Genomic DNA, 14,350 nt, shown 5'->3' with positions numbered 1-14,350 from the left:
CTACGTTTAAAAGGGTTTGTAGGGATAAGCCGGGATGTACAACCTTAGCCACACATGATGTGGATAAAACAACATCCCTACTGCTTGAGTCCAGACAAACAGGCCCAAGTGAAAGCAGAGATTCAGTACATGCTGGAAAACAATTTGATTGAACCTAGTCAGAGTAGCTGGAGTTCGCCAGTAGTTCCAGTACCTAAACCTGATGGGTCAACCCGATTTTGTACAAACTACAGATAAGTCAATGCAGTAATGAAGGCAGACTCCTACGCAATTCCACGTTTAGAAGACTGCATTGACAGAGTAGGCAGTGCTCTGTTTCTTACCAAGATTGACTTGATCCTTTGACTGCTTGGCCAAAGAGATATCAGCTTTTGTAATACCAGACGGTCTTTATCAGTGCCGGGTGATGCCATTTGACTAAGAAATGGCCCAGCAACTTTTCAAAAATTAATGAATCAGGTGGTAGCCAGTGTTCCCAACTGTGTAGTATATCTCGATGATGGATTAATAGACAGTAACGCTTGGCAACAACGCTTAAACCAATAAAAACTTTTGTTTGAAAGGTTACGAGCTGCTGACTTAGTGGTAATTTTGGAAAAAAGTGAATTCGGAAAGGCGGTACTGAGGGAGTGCGGCACTGTCAGAGGGTCAGTACTGAGGGAGTGCGGCACTGTCAGAGGGTCAGTACTGAGGGAGTGCGGCACTGTCAGAGGGTCAGTACTGAGGGAGTGCGGCACTGTCAGAGGGTCAGTACTGAGGGAGTGCGGCACTGTCAGAGGGTCAGTACTGAGGGAGTGCGGCACTGTCAGAGGGTCAGTACTGAGGGAGTGCGGCACTGTCAGAGGGTCAGTACTGAGGGAGTGCCGCACTGTCAGAGGGTCAGTACTGAGGGAGTGCTGCACTGTCGGAGGGTCAGTACTGAGGGAGTGCTGCACTGTCGGAGGGTCAGTACTGAGGGAGTGCCGCACTGTCTGAGTGTCATTACTGAGTGGGTGCTGCACGGTCTGAGTGTCATTACTGAGGGAGTGCTGCACTATCGGAGGGTCAGTACTGAGGGAGTGCTGCACTGTCGGAGGGTCAGTATTGAGGGAGCGGTGCACTGTCGGAGGGTCAGTACTGAGGGAGTGCTGCACTGTCAGAGGCTCAGTACTGAGGGAGTGCTGCACTGTTGGAGGCTCAGTACTGAAGGAGTGCTGCACTGTCGGAGGGTCAGTACTGAAGGAGTGCTGCACTGTCGGAGGGTCAGTACTGAAGGAGTGCTGCACTGTCAGAGGCTCAGTACTGAAGGAGTGCTGCACTATTGGAGGCGCAGTACAGCGCTCCCTCATTTTACAATTGTGAACTTTGCTCTTTCAGGGTGTGCCAGTATTAGTCTTAGAATCTGAGAAAGGTACAGCACAGGAGGAGAAAATTCGGCCTGTTCTGGCCATTTGACAGACCTGTGGTACCTAATCCGACATTCCAGCTTTTTGTCCGTAATCCTGTAATTTCCTGAACCTCAAGAGTCTGTCGAATTCCCTTTGAAATTAGTCATGGGATGGGCCTCCGCCATCTTTTCAGGGTTAGTACATTCCAGTTCCCACTATCTCTCCGAATGGAAAAATATCTCTTCATCTCCTCTCGGGTCCTTTACACAATGATTGTCAATCTATAACCATTAATTATTGATCCATTCACCAGAGAGAATTGTTTTCCTGAATCTTCTCCATCGATCTCTCTCATTATCTTGAAAAGCTCTGCCAGCTCACCTCTCTTAACCGTCTCTGTTCCGGGGAGAGTAATTCCAATTTCTCCCACCTCTCTCCATAATTTCCGGATAAGATTTGGGACTGAAATGGGGAGGAATGTCTTCACTCAGAGGGTTGTGAATCTCTGGAATTCTCTATCCCAGAGAGCTGTGGATGGTCAGTCGTTGAGTATATTCAAGACTGAGATCGGGAGATTTTTGGGCGCTGAGGGGAATCGAGGGATAGGACGGGAAAGTGGAGTTGAGGTCGATGATCAGCCATGATCTTATTGAATGGGTGAAGCAGGATCGAGGGGCCGAATGGCCTCCTTCTGCCCCTATTTCTTATGTTCTCCCAACCGAGGTCTCTCTTGCAGAGGGCTGACGTCATTTCAAACAGGTCACCTGTCAGAAGCAATTACAATCAGCCTTCCTCCTTGCCGAACCTGTTCTGTGACAGTTTCACATTCCGGTGAGGCTGAAAGCTACAAGTCCCTGATGAGTAGATGTGTCTCTGTCGACACACACAACACACACACAACACACACAGAGTACTGACCCTCTTGACAAGATCCGCAACATCGGGAGCCAGGAAAGTCATCGCTTTCTGGGAGAGCAGGAGCTTTATCGAGATACACTCCCCTGTTGGAACAGGTAAACATCCCAGCTGTATCTCGGCTTGTCGGACAAGTTTTGTCTTGTGTTTTTCAGTGTTCAGGGACTCGAACCGCACAGTCGATGGCCATTTGGCCCATCGTGTCCTTGAAATCCTATCCATTCTGTCCCACCCCACCCCCCCCTGCTCTTTCCCCCAACCTCCTGCAAATTTTCCCCCTTCCAGTATTTCTCCGATTCCCCCTTTTGAAAGTTACTATTGAATCTGCTTCCCCCGCCCTTTCAGGCAGCGCGTTCCAGATCACAACAACTCACTGCTTTTTGAAAGAATGTTTCCTCCTGTCACATCTGGCCCTTTTGCCAAATACGGCAATTAATTTGTGAGGTAATGGTTAGAGATGGAATGTTGGCTAGGCCAATGTATACTGGGAAATCAGAAAACATTTTGCTTATTGCAAGAAGGTGGTCAACGTCGGGATATTTAGGTTAGGGGGAGAGAGAGAGAGAGAGAGAGAGAGAGAGTACAATACTGAGAAAGCCTGACATTTGTGGTTATTGACCATTAAGGCGCACAAGGGGTTAAAACACAATTCTAAATAAAACATTGTCTGCGGTCAGTTGTGAGGTGAGAAGGGACACCACCCCTAACATGTCCTACTTGTCCGTAATACTGGGCTTACGTTCCCCTCAGTATCGAAGATTATGGGGGGATCTAATTGAGGTGTTTACAATGAATGAAGGTGTTCATCGATTAGATAGACAGAAACTGTTTCCTCTGGTCGGGCGGGGGGTGGGGGGGGGGGTGGTGGGGGGGAGACTCCAGAACAAGGGGGCAGAGCCTTAAAATTGGAGCCAGGCCATTCAGGGGTGATGTCAGGAAGCACTTCTTCACACAGAGGGGAGTGGGAATCTGGAACTCTCTCCCCCAAAAAAGGCTGTCGAGCCTGGAGGTCGATTGGAAATTTCACAACAGAGATTGATGGATTTTTTTTGTTGGGGAAGGGGATGAAGGGTTACAGAGCCAAGGCAGGGAGATGGAGTTAAGATGCAGATCAGCCACGATCTCATTGACTGACGGAACAGGCTTGAGGGGCTGAATGGGCCTCCTCCTGTTCCCCCTGGTAGGCTTTTGCATATGTTCGTTATGTGTTGATTGATTGCTTATCGGTTTTTTCGTGTGTTAATTGATGCATCTGATTTTATTCCAGTCACGCACAGCTCAGTTGAACAAGTATAATCACAATCGGAGACAAACAGAGTTCATTCATGGGACAAATGTCCAAGGAATATCTGGCCTGCCTATTCATCTTAATAGGTAAAGTGTATCTCTATGATCTGGGTGTAGGAGGAAAGGAAAATAAAACTGGTAGAGGATGAGTGAGGCACAAAAGTCACATAGAATTACAATGAATTTACAGCACGGAAACATTTTGAAATTATACTTCTGATTCCTGAGTGGACTCTCTGATTTCTGTTTTATATCCATTCTACTGCTTCAGCCCTAACACCATGTCTTTTCAGCTTAGTCATGAGTCTACTGTGTGGTACATTACTGAAGATATTTTAAAAATCTAAATATATTACATCTACTACGTTATCCTGGTCTACCCTTTCTGTTACTTCTTCAAAGAATTCACTAAGGTTAGTCAAGCATCACCATCTCTCTTGGAATCCGTACTGACCACACTTTATTATATTTTCAGTCTCGAGATTTTTTTTATCACCTCTTTCATTAAGGATGCCGTTAACTTTTCTGCTATTAGCATTAAGATAATTGCTGAGAAAAGAGACATACTGTCGAAGCTCTTCATCTTGCACTCATCAGGACAGGCGCGAGGATGCCAAATTCCGAAGGGAGCAGCAATTTATACTGCATGAGAAAAGGGTGCTGATTGGTTGGCAGGTCGACTGATTGGTCGAGGCATTGCCATGGAGAAAGCACCAGGGAACTATTGTCCCCCGCACTTTTGTTTAATTCAAAAAAAAGGCACAATGCCTGGACATGTTCCTTTTGCCTGCAGAGGACAGGCCCCCTGCATATGAATATATGTAGCTTCTAGGAAATGAGACACATTGCGAGCTCAACTGATATTCTTAAATTGGTTGTTCGTGTGATTCTTAGCTGTCCAATTGCGGAATCATAATTAAAGTTAAGATGCCATCTAAAATTAAGATGATTGGTCTGTAGGTCCCTAGATTTGTTCTGTCTCCCTTTTAATATATAGCAATCACAAGAGCTGACCTCCAGTCCTGCCAGTATGATCTCTGCTGCTGTTGTCATTTCCACCATGTTAGTCTCCCCGGTAAATACTGAGGCAAAGTTATTATTGAATTTCTGCTATTTTGCTTTGACTACCTGTGAGATTATCATATGCATCCCTTAGTGGACCTGTTCCTATCTTGAATTATCTTTTATTATTGATGTGCCAGTTGAAAAATTTTGCTATTTTGTATTATATTTCTTGATCAATTAATTTTATAGATCCTCGTTGCCTTCCCTAACCTCACAAAGTTGTTTACAGCACAGGAAAAGGCCATTCATTCCAACAGATCTCCTCCACATGAGCCTCCCCCGACCCTCTTTTCATTCCCTTTTGTCATCCCCTCCATTGTTGTCTATATATTTAGTGTCTGTCTCCTTATTTAGTGTCACTTTTGCTCTTCTCCCCTTATTCATCCATAGTGTGTCCGTATCGGAAAATTTGTTCTTACTTTTTGAGTGGGATTTTCTCTTTTGAACACTCCTAATCACTGTCTTAAATACTGCCCACTGCTGTTTTATGTTCTAGTTTATTCTCCAAAGTTCCATTCTCATCCCCTCAAAATGAACCTTTTTTCAGTCGATTACTTTGGCCTCTGCCTTACTTATGTCTTCCTTAATCAATATTTTAAATCTTGTTATGTTGTGATCGCTATTGCCTAGATGTTTATTAGAGGTGTAGAAGACAAGAGCAGGGAGGTTATGCTGGAACTGTATAACTCATTGGTTTAGGCCACAACTTGAGTACTGTGTGCAGTTCTGGTCACCTCATTACAGAAAGGATGTAATTGCACTCGAGAGGGGACAGAGGAGATTTACGAGGATGTTGCCAAGACTGGAAAAAGGCAGCTATATGGAAAGATTGGATAGGCTGAGGTTGTTCTCCTTGGAACAGAGAAGGCTGAGGGGGAGATCTGATTGAGATGGACAAAATGTTGAGGAGCCGGGATAGAGTGGAGGTGAAGGGCCTATTCACCTTGGCCAGTGACGAGGGGGCATAGATTTAAAGTGATTGGTCGAAAAATTAGAGGGGAAATGAGGAAAATAATTTTCACCCAGAGGGTGGTGGGGGGTCTGGAACTCACTGCCTGAAAGGGTAGTTGAGGCAGAGACCCTCAATTCATTCAAAAGGAGTCTGGATATGCACCTCAAGTGCTGTAATCTGCAGGGCTACGGACCAAAGGGTGGAAGGTGGGATTAGAATAGGTGGATCGTGTTGCGGCCGGCACGGACACGATGGGCCAAGTGGCCTCTTTCTGTGCCTTAAACTTTCTAAAGTATCTATGCTCCTCTATGTTCATTTCTCTTATCCAGCATTGAATCCTCTCTCGTTAGACTCCTCATCTATTAGATAAAACAACAGTCCTGATTCCACTGTAAAAATTTGATTCCCTTTCCAACTTTCCCCCCCTGTTCCTGCCAGTTGATTCGGGGGAGTTGAAATCTCCCGGGACTGTTCTATTTATTTTTTCCCATGTCATAGAGATGCCTTCATGTTTCTTCATCCACTCCCCTTTCACTATTAGGTAATCCGACGATTAGATGGAGACAGAGAGTGACTGAGGACCAAAGACCGGCAGAGAATGAGATAGAGGCACAGTGTGAATGAGGAATACAAATACGGAGAGGAGAGAGTGGGGGTGGGGGGGGGGGGGGGGAGGAGGGGAGAGAGAAAGAGGGACGGATGGACTGACAGAGAGCTTGGCAGAGAGAGAGGAAGAAAGACAGACTGGCAGAGAGAGAGAGAGAGAAAGACAGACTGACAGAGAGAAAGATAGACTGACAGAGAGAGAGAGAGAGAGACAGATTGACAGAGAGAGAGAGAAAGAGGGACGGATGGACTGACAGAGAGCTTGGCAGAGAGAGAGGAAGAAAGACAGACTGGCAGAGAGAGAGAGAGAGAAAGACAGACTGACAGAGAGAAAGACAGACTGGCAGAGAGAGAGAGAGAGAGAAAGACAGACTGACAGAGAGAGAGAGAAAGAGGGACGGATGGACTGACAGAGAGCTTGGCAGAGAGAGAGGAAGAAAGACAGACTGGCAGAGAGAGAGAGAGAGAAAGACAGACTGACAGAGAGAAAGATAGACTGACAGAGAGAGAGAGAGAGAGAGACAGATTGACAGAGAGAGAGAGAAAGAGGGACGGATGGACTGACAGAGAGCGTGGCAGAGAGAGAGAGAAAAAAAGGCAGACTGACAGAGCGACACTGCACTGAAACATGCCCTTCGGCCCACCGAGTCTGTTCTGACCATCAACCACCCATTTACACTAATCCTACATTAATCCCATATTCCCTACCACATCCCCACCATTCTCCTACCACCCACCGACACTAGGGGCAATTTACAATGGCCAATTTACCTGCAAGTCTTTGGCTGTGAGAGGAAACTGGAGCACCCGGCAGAAACCTACGCGGTCACAGGGAGAACTTGCAAACTCCACACAGGCAGTACCCAGAACTGAACCCGGATCACTGGAGCTGTGAGGCTGCGGTGCTAACCACTGCGTCACTGTGCCGTCCCGCCACTGACATAGAGAGACAGACTGACAGAGAGAGAGATAGACTGGCAGAGGGAGAGAGAGAGAGACAGGCTGACAGAGATAGATTGGCAGAGAGAGACTGACAAAGAGAGACAGACTGACAGAGAGACTGACAGAGAGAGAGACAGACTGACAGAGATAGATTGGCAGAGAGAGACTGACAAAGAGAGACAGACTGACAGAGAGAGAGAGAGACAGACTGACAGAGAGAGAGATAGACTGGCAGAGATAGATTGGCAGAGAGAGACTGACAAAGAGAGACAGACTGACAGAGAGAGAGAGAGACAGACTGACAGAGAGAGAGATAGACTGGCAGAGATAGATTGGCAGAGAGAGACTGACAAAGAGAGACAGACTGACAGAGAGAGAGAGAGACAGACTGACAGAGAGACTGACAGAGCGAGAGACAGACTGACAGAGAGACTGACAGAGAGAGACAGACTGACAGAGATAGATTGGCAGAGAGAGACTGACAAAGAGAGACAGACTGACAGAGAGAGAGACAGACTGACACAGAGAGAGATAGACTGGCAGAGGGAGAGAGAGAGAGAGAGAGACTAACAGAGAGATACTGACAAAGGGAGAGAGACTGACAGAGAGAGCGAGAAAGACAGACTGACAGATAGACTGGCAGAGAGAGACTGACTGACAGAGAGAGAGAGAGAGAGACAGACTGACAGAGATGGACTGACAGAGAGAGAGAGAGACGGACAGACTGACAGAGAGAGACTGACAGAGAGAGAGACAGACTGACAGAGAGAGAGAGAGAGAGAGATAAAAACAAGAAATGCTGGAACCACTCAGCAGGTCTGGCAGCATCTGTGGAAAGAGAAGCAGAGTTAACGTTTCGGGTCAGTGACCCTTCATCGGAACCCATGATGCTGCCAGACCTGCTGAGTGGTTCCAGCATTTCTTGTTTTTATTTCAGATTTCCAGCATCCGCAGTATTTTGCTTTTATTTGAGAGAGAGAGAGAGAGACTGGCAGAGGGAGACTGACAGAGAGAGAGAGAGAGACAGACTAACAGAGAGAGACTGACAAAGAGAGAGAGACTGGCAGAGAGAGAGAGAGAGAGAGAGAGAAAGATTCTGGGTCTGATATTAATCCATTCAGACACATTCACATAAACTGAGTTAAAAATCAGGTCCAGAGAAAGAGATAGACAGACAGATGGAGGGAGAGAGACAGAGGGAGAGAGAGAGAGAGAGAGAGAGAGATAGAAAGGGAGCTGGATTGGATCTTTAAATTTATGCCCCCTTTGCCCTGGACTCTCCCCCCACCAAAGGAAACAGTTTCTCTCTATCGACCCGATCGGATCCTTTAATCATCTTAAACCCCTCGATTAGATCACCCCCTTAATCTTCTCCACTCGAGGGAACACAAGCTCAGTCTGTGCAATCTGTCCTCGTCATTTAACCCTTTCAGGGCTGGTTTCATTCTAGATAACACGCCCTGTAAAAGGTGATGGTTTGTATAAAACAGGCACTTCCTGGAACATTGAATGTATGATGTGGGTGTGGGGTGTCTTACAGGCAGTGACAGGGAAATTCGACAGTGTAAAACACAGCAGTAACTCAGTGCTAACTGCACCGCAGCAGTTGTACCCCCGCCCCAAGCTGTTGTACCCGCCCCCTCCCCCCAGTTCCAAATTTCCACATTCTTTTATTTACACAGCAAGGCTTCCAAGTGGAGTGGGGGGGGGGGGGGGGGGAGGGCGGGGGGGAGTGGAACTGACTTTACAGCTCTAGGAGAGCTAGCATGGAATTGATGGGCTGAATGGCCTCCTCTGTGCCTGTAAAGACTCGACGACTCATAGTGCTTTGACAAGTGTACTCACTGTTGTAACGTAGGAGGTGTAGCAGCCAATCTTCGCACAGCAAGATCCCACAAACAGCACTGTGTTAATGACCCAGATGATCTGTTTTTTTTTCGTGATGTTGGTTGAGGGATAAATATTGTCCCCAGGACCCCGGGGAGAACTCCTCTTCGGAAAAAAATGACACAAGAGCAGACAGGTTGGAAAGTTTGAACTGCAAAGAAAGGAGATGAAAAGGGAGAGGGAGTGTGGTCGGCTCCAGATAGAGGGAGGTAATGAAGGGCACTGAGCAAAACCCTTGATTCAAGTGGGGCACACTGGCATCTCTGAGTCAGAAGGTTGTGGGTTTGGGTTCCACTACAGACACTTAAGCTCCACAAACCAGGCCAACACTCCCACTGCTAGTACTGAGGGAGTGCTGCACTGTCGGAGGGTCAGTACTGAGGGAGTGCTGCACTGTCGGAGGGTCAGTACTGAGGGAGTGCTGCACAGTCGGAGGGTCAGTACTGAGGGAGTGCTGCACTGTCGGAGGGTCAGTACTGAGGGAGTGTCGCACTGTCGGAGGGTCAGTACTGAGAGGGGGTGTCGCACTGTCGGAGTGTCAGTACTGAGGGAGTGCTGCACTGTTGGAGGTGCCGTCTTTCAGATGAGGCATTAAACCGAGGCCCCCGTCTGCCCTCTCAGGTGGGTGTAAAAGATCCCACGGCCAGTATTTGGAAGAAGAGCAGGGGAGGGGGGGGGTGGGGGTGCGGGAGTTCTCCCCTGTATCCTGGGGACAATATTTATCCCTCAACCAACATCACTAAAAAAAAACAGATGATCTGCTGATTTGTCACTTTGTTGATTTTGGGATCTTGCTGTGTTGCATTTCCTGCATACCACAGTGCTGACACATCAAATAGTAATTCATTGATTGTAAAGCAGTCTGAGAGCGTGCAAGGCACTCTTTGTAATACATAATTGGAGAATTCTGTCCAATTCCAGTCACCACACACTTTAGGAAGGATGTCGAGTCCTTGGAGAGGGTGCGGAGGGAGATTTACTGGAATGGTCCCAGGGATGAGAGACTTCAGTTAATGTGGAGAGACTGGGAGAAGCTGGGATTGTTCTCCTTAGAGCAGAGAAGGTTAAGGGGGAGATTTAATCGAGGCGTTCAAAATCATGAGGGGGTTTTGATGGAGTAAATGAGGAGAAACTGTTCCCAGTGACAGGAGGGTCGGTAACCAGAGGGACACAGATTGAGGATAATGGGTAAAAGAACCAGAGGGGGGGGGATGAGGAGAATTTATTTGACGCAGTGAGTTGTTGTGATCTGGAACGCGCTGCCTGAAAGGGCGGTGGAAGCAGATTCAATAGTAACTTTCAAAAGGGGGAATTGGAGAAATACTGGAAGGGGAAAAATTTACAGGAGGATGGGGGAAAGGGTTAGTGGGGACTAATTGGATAGATCTTTCACAGAGCCAGCACAGGGGCGATGGGTCGAATGGACTCCTCCAGAGATGTACGATTCTCTGAATGGAAATCGGTCAGCTGCTCCAAGCAGGAGCCCGAGGCGCCCAGCTCTTCCAAATAAATGCAGGTACCTTGTCTGTTTCTCCGTCCACAGTTCCCTGGCTGTTCTATGAGTCCGGAGCGATCCCAGTGTCTGTCACGGTCGGGCAGAATCCCGTACGGAGCGGAGTGGGCTGGAACACGACCATATCCGTGGCCAACACCTCGGAGTTGTTCTCCCTGGCATGGCTGGACCCAACAGGAAGCAACATCTTAACCAGGATCCAAGGCCTGCTGATTGTCAAAGCCGGGACACCGTACGCAGACAGGGTCCAACTGCAACCCAATGGCTCACTCACCATCAGCTCCACACGTCAGGCTGATGAAGGCAACTACACAGTAAACATGGAGCCTCCGAGTGGGCTAGACCTGACTCCCAACAGTATCGTCATCACTCTGGAGGTTTACGGTAAGCAGAACGATCCCAATCTTTTGGGAGTTTTAATTCCCTACCTCGACCTCCAGCTTCCACTGCACATCTCATCCGATAAGACAGCACTTCTGAAAGTGCAGCACTCCCTCAGTACTGACCCTCCGAGAGTGCGGCGCTCCCTCAGTACTGACCCTCCGACAGTGCCGCACTCCCTCAGTACTGACCCTCCGACAGTGCGGCGCTCCCTCAGTACTGACCCTCCGACAGTGCAGCACTCCCTCAGTACTGACCCTCTGACAGTGCAGCACTCCCTCAGTACTGACCCTCCAATAGTGCAGCACTCCCTCAGTACTGACCCTCCGACAGTGCAGCACTCACTCAGTACTGACCCTCTGACAGTGCAGCACTCCCTCAGTACTGACCCTCTGACAGTGCAGCACTCCCTCAGTACTGACCTTCTGACAGTGCAGCACTCACTCAGTACTGACCCTCTGACAGTGCAACACTCCCTCAGTACTGACCCTCCGACAGTGCAACACTCCCTCAGTACTGACCCTCCAATAGTGCAGCACTCCCTCAGTACTGACCCTCTGACAGTGCAGCACTCCCTCAGTACTGACCCTCTGACAGTGCAGCACTCCCTCAGTACTGACCTTCTGACAGTGCAGCACTCACTCAGTATTGACCCTCTGACAGTGCAGCACTCACTCAGTACTGACCCTCTGACAGTGCAGCACTCACTCAGTACTGACCCTCTGACAGTGCAGCACTCCCTCAGTACTGACCCTCTGACAGTGCAGCACTCCCTCAGTACTGACCCTCTGACAGTGCAGCACTCCCTCAGTACTGACCCTCTGACAGTGCAGCACTCCCTCAGTACTGACCCTCTGACAGTGCAGCACTCCCTCAGTACTGACCTTCTGACAGTGCAGCACTCACTCAGTACTGACCCTCCAATAGTGCAGCACTCCCTCAGTACTGACCCTCTGACAGTGCAGCACTCCCTCAGTACTGACCCTCTGACAGTGCAGCACTCCCTCAGTACTGACCTTCTGACAGTGCAGCACTCCCTCAGTACTGACCCTCTGACAGTGCAGCACTCACTCAGTACTGACCCTCTGACAGTGCAGCACTCCCTCAGTACTGACCCTCCGACAATGCAGCACTCCCTCAGTACTGACCCTCCGACAATGCAGCACTCCCTCAGTACTGACCCTCCGACAGTGCAGCACTCCCTCAGTACTGACCCTCCGACAGTGCCGCACTCCCTCAGTACTGACCCTCTGACAGTGCAGCACTCCCTCAGTACTGACCCTCCGACAGTGCAGCACTCCCTCAGTACCGACCCTCCGACAGTGCAGCACTCCCTCAGTACTGACCCTCCGACAGTGCCGCACTCCCTCAGTACTGACCCTCCAACAGTGCAGCACTCCCTCAGTACTGACCCTCCGACAGTGCCGCACTCCCTCAGTACTGACCCTCTGACAGTGCAGCACTCCCTCAGTACTGACCCTCTGACAGTGCAGCACTCCCTCAGTACTGACCTTCTGACAGTGCAGCACTCCCTCAGTACTGACCCTCTGACAGTGCAGCACTCCCTCAGTACTGACCTTCTGACAGTGCAGCACTCCCTCAGTACTGACCCTCTGACAGTGCAGCACTCACTCAGTACTGACCCTCTGACAGTGCAGCACTCCCTCAGTACTGACCCTCCGACAATGCAGCACTCCCTCAGTACTGACCCTCCGACAATGCAGCACTCCCTCAGTACTGACCCTCCGACAGTGCAGCACTCCCTCAGTACTGACCCTCCGACAGTGCCGCACTCCCTCAGTACTGACCCTCCGACAGTGCAGCACTCCCTCAGTACTGACCCTCCGACAGTGCAGCACTCCATCAGTACTGACCCTCCGACAGTGCCGCACTCCCTCAGTACTGACCCTCTGACAGTGCAGCACTCCCTCAGTACTGACCCTCCGACAGTGCAGCACTCCATCAGTACTGACCCTCCGACAGTGCCGCACTCCCTCAGTACTGACCCTCTGACAGTGCAGCACTCCCTCAGTACTGACCCTCCGACAGTGCAGCACTCCCTCAGTACCGACCCTCCGACAGTGCAGCACTCCCTCAGTACTGACCCTCCGACAGTGCCGCACTCCCTCAGTACTGACACTCTGACAGTGCAGCACTCCCTCAGTACTGACCCTCCGACAATGCAGCACTCCCTCAGTACTGACCCTCCGACAGTGCAGCACTCCCTCAGTACTGACCCTCCGACAGTGCCGCACTCCCTCAGTACTGACCCTCTGACAGTGCAGCACTCCCTCAGTACTGACCCTCTGACAGTGCAGCACTCCCTCAGTACTGACCCTCTGACAGTGCAGCACTCCCTCAGTACTGACCCTCCGACAGTGCGGCACTCCCTCAGTACTGACACTGGGAAAGTCAGCCTGGATTATGGGCTCATGTCTGTGGTATGGATCCCGAACTCTTCATCGTCTGGCTCCGAGACGAGCGTTGTGACCCACTGAGCCACACTGACTGCTGGATTTCCTTCTCTTTCTCATGCAGAGCCAGTCACAAATGTATCTGTTGCCGTCTCACCAGCCGAAGTGTTCGAGGGACAGGCGGAAGTTAGACTGACGTGTACTGCCGTGACTGGGACGAGAGTGACCTTCTCCTGGCAGAAGGATAGCAACATCCTGTCCAACAGTAGCCGGGTCACCGTCTCGGGCAGCGAGGTCCGGATTCAGCAGCTGAATCGGGTGGATGCTGGATTCTACACGTGTCTCGTCCAGAACCCCATCAGCAGTAACTCCAACAGCCAGACTCTCACCATCTTCTGTAAGTACAGTCTGATTCTCATTCCCTTCCCCGTCCACACCCCCCACCCCCCCCCGCGACCGTTCCCTGTCAGATAGTCCTGGGCGCGCGGGGGGGTGGCGGTGGTGGGGGACAGTGTGTCGGGGGAGGTAGGGTCATGTGGGCCCCAGTGTTCCTGCCTGAACTCTCACGTTCTCCAGCTGGCCAACTTGCACACGGCGTGTCTCCCGGGATGAGCGTCAGCTGAGCGTCAGCCTGGCTCCACACGCACGCACGTGCACGCCCAAAGATCTCACGCAAGCACACGCATGAAACAAGAAGACACAAGCACGTGTCATGATAGACAGGCACACAAAGCACGCGTGCAAGCCCCGACCATTATGCACAGACACCTGTCATACACACACATCGCACACACAAAACAACAACGATATATGTGGAACTGTCATTACCATCATAAAACATTGCAAGGCACTTTTCAGGAGCATGATAAAACAAAGTATGAAACCGAGCCACATCAGGAGATATTAGGGACCGGCGACCAAAAGCTGGGTCAAAGAGGTCGGTTTTTTAAGGAGTGTCTTAAAGGAGGAGAGAGAGAGAGAGGCGGAGAGGTTTAGGGAGGGAATTCCAGAGCTTAGGGCC

General features: G+C 49.9%; 1 protein-coding gene across 2 annotated transcripts in view; it reads left to right on the top strand.

Annotated features, from left to right (window-relative positions):
• The window catches only part of LOC137352930 (carcinoembryonic antigen-related cell adhesion molecule 6-like), a 40,893-nt gene that overhangs the window by 5,273 nt on the left and 21,270 nt on the right, over positions 1-14,350 (top strand). For both annotated transcript variants that reach the window (XM_068018785.1, XM_068018786.1), the window contains 3 exons: positions 3,550-3,656; positions 10,565-10,918; positions 13,454-13,726. In XM_068018785.1, coding sequence (XP_067874886.1) covers positions 3,608-3,656; positions 10,565-10,918; positions 13,454-13,726 — 676 coding nt within the window. In that variant the 5' untranslated portion in view covers positions 3,550-3,607. The remainder of the gene's footprint in view (positions 1-3,549; positions 3,657-10,564; positions 10,919-13,453; positions 13,727-14,350) is intronic.

This window comes from Heterodontus francisci, chromosome 39 (assembly GCF_036365525.1).
Source record: "Heterodontus francisci isolate sHetFra1 chromosome 39, sHetFra1.hap1, whole genome shotgun sequence".
Classification (NCBI taxonomy): Eukaryota; Metazoa; Chordata; class Chondrichthyes; order Heterodontiformes; family Heterodontidae; genus Heterodontus; species Heterodontus francisci.
Note: the sequence above shows the minus strand (reverse complement) of the source record. Positions and strands in the feature narration are given on the sequence as shown.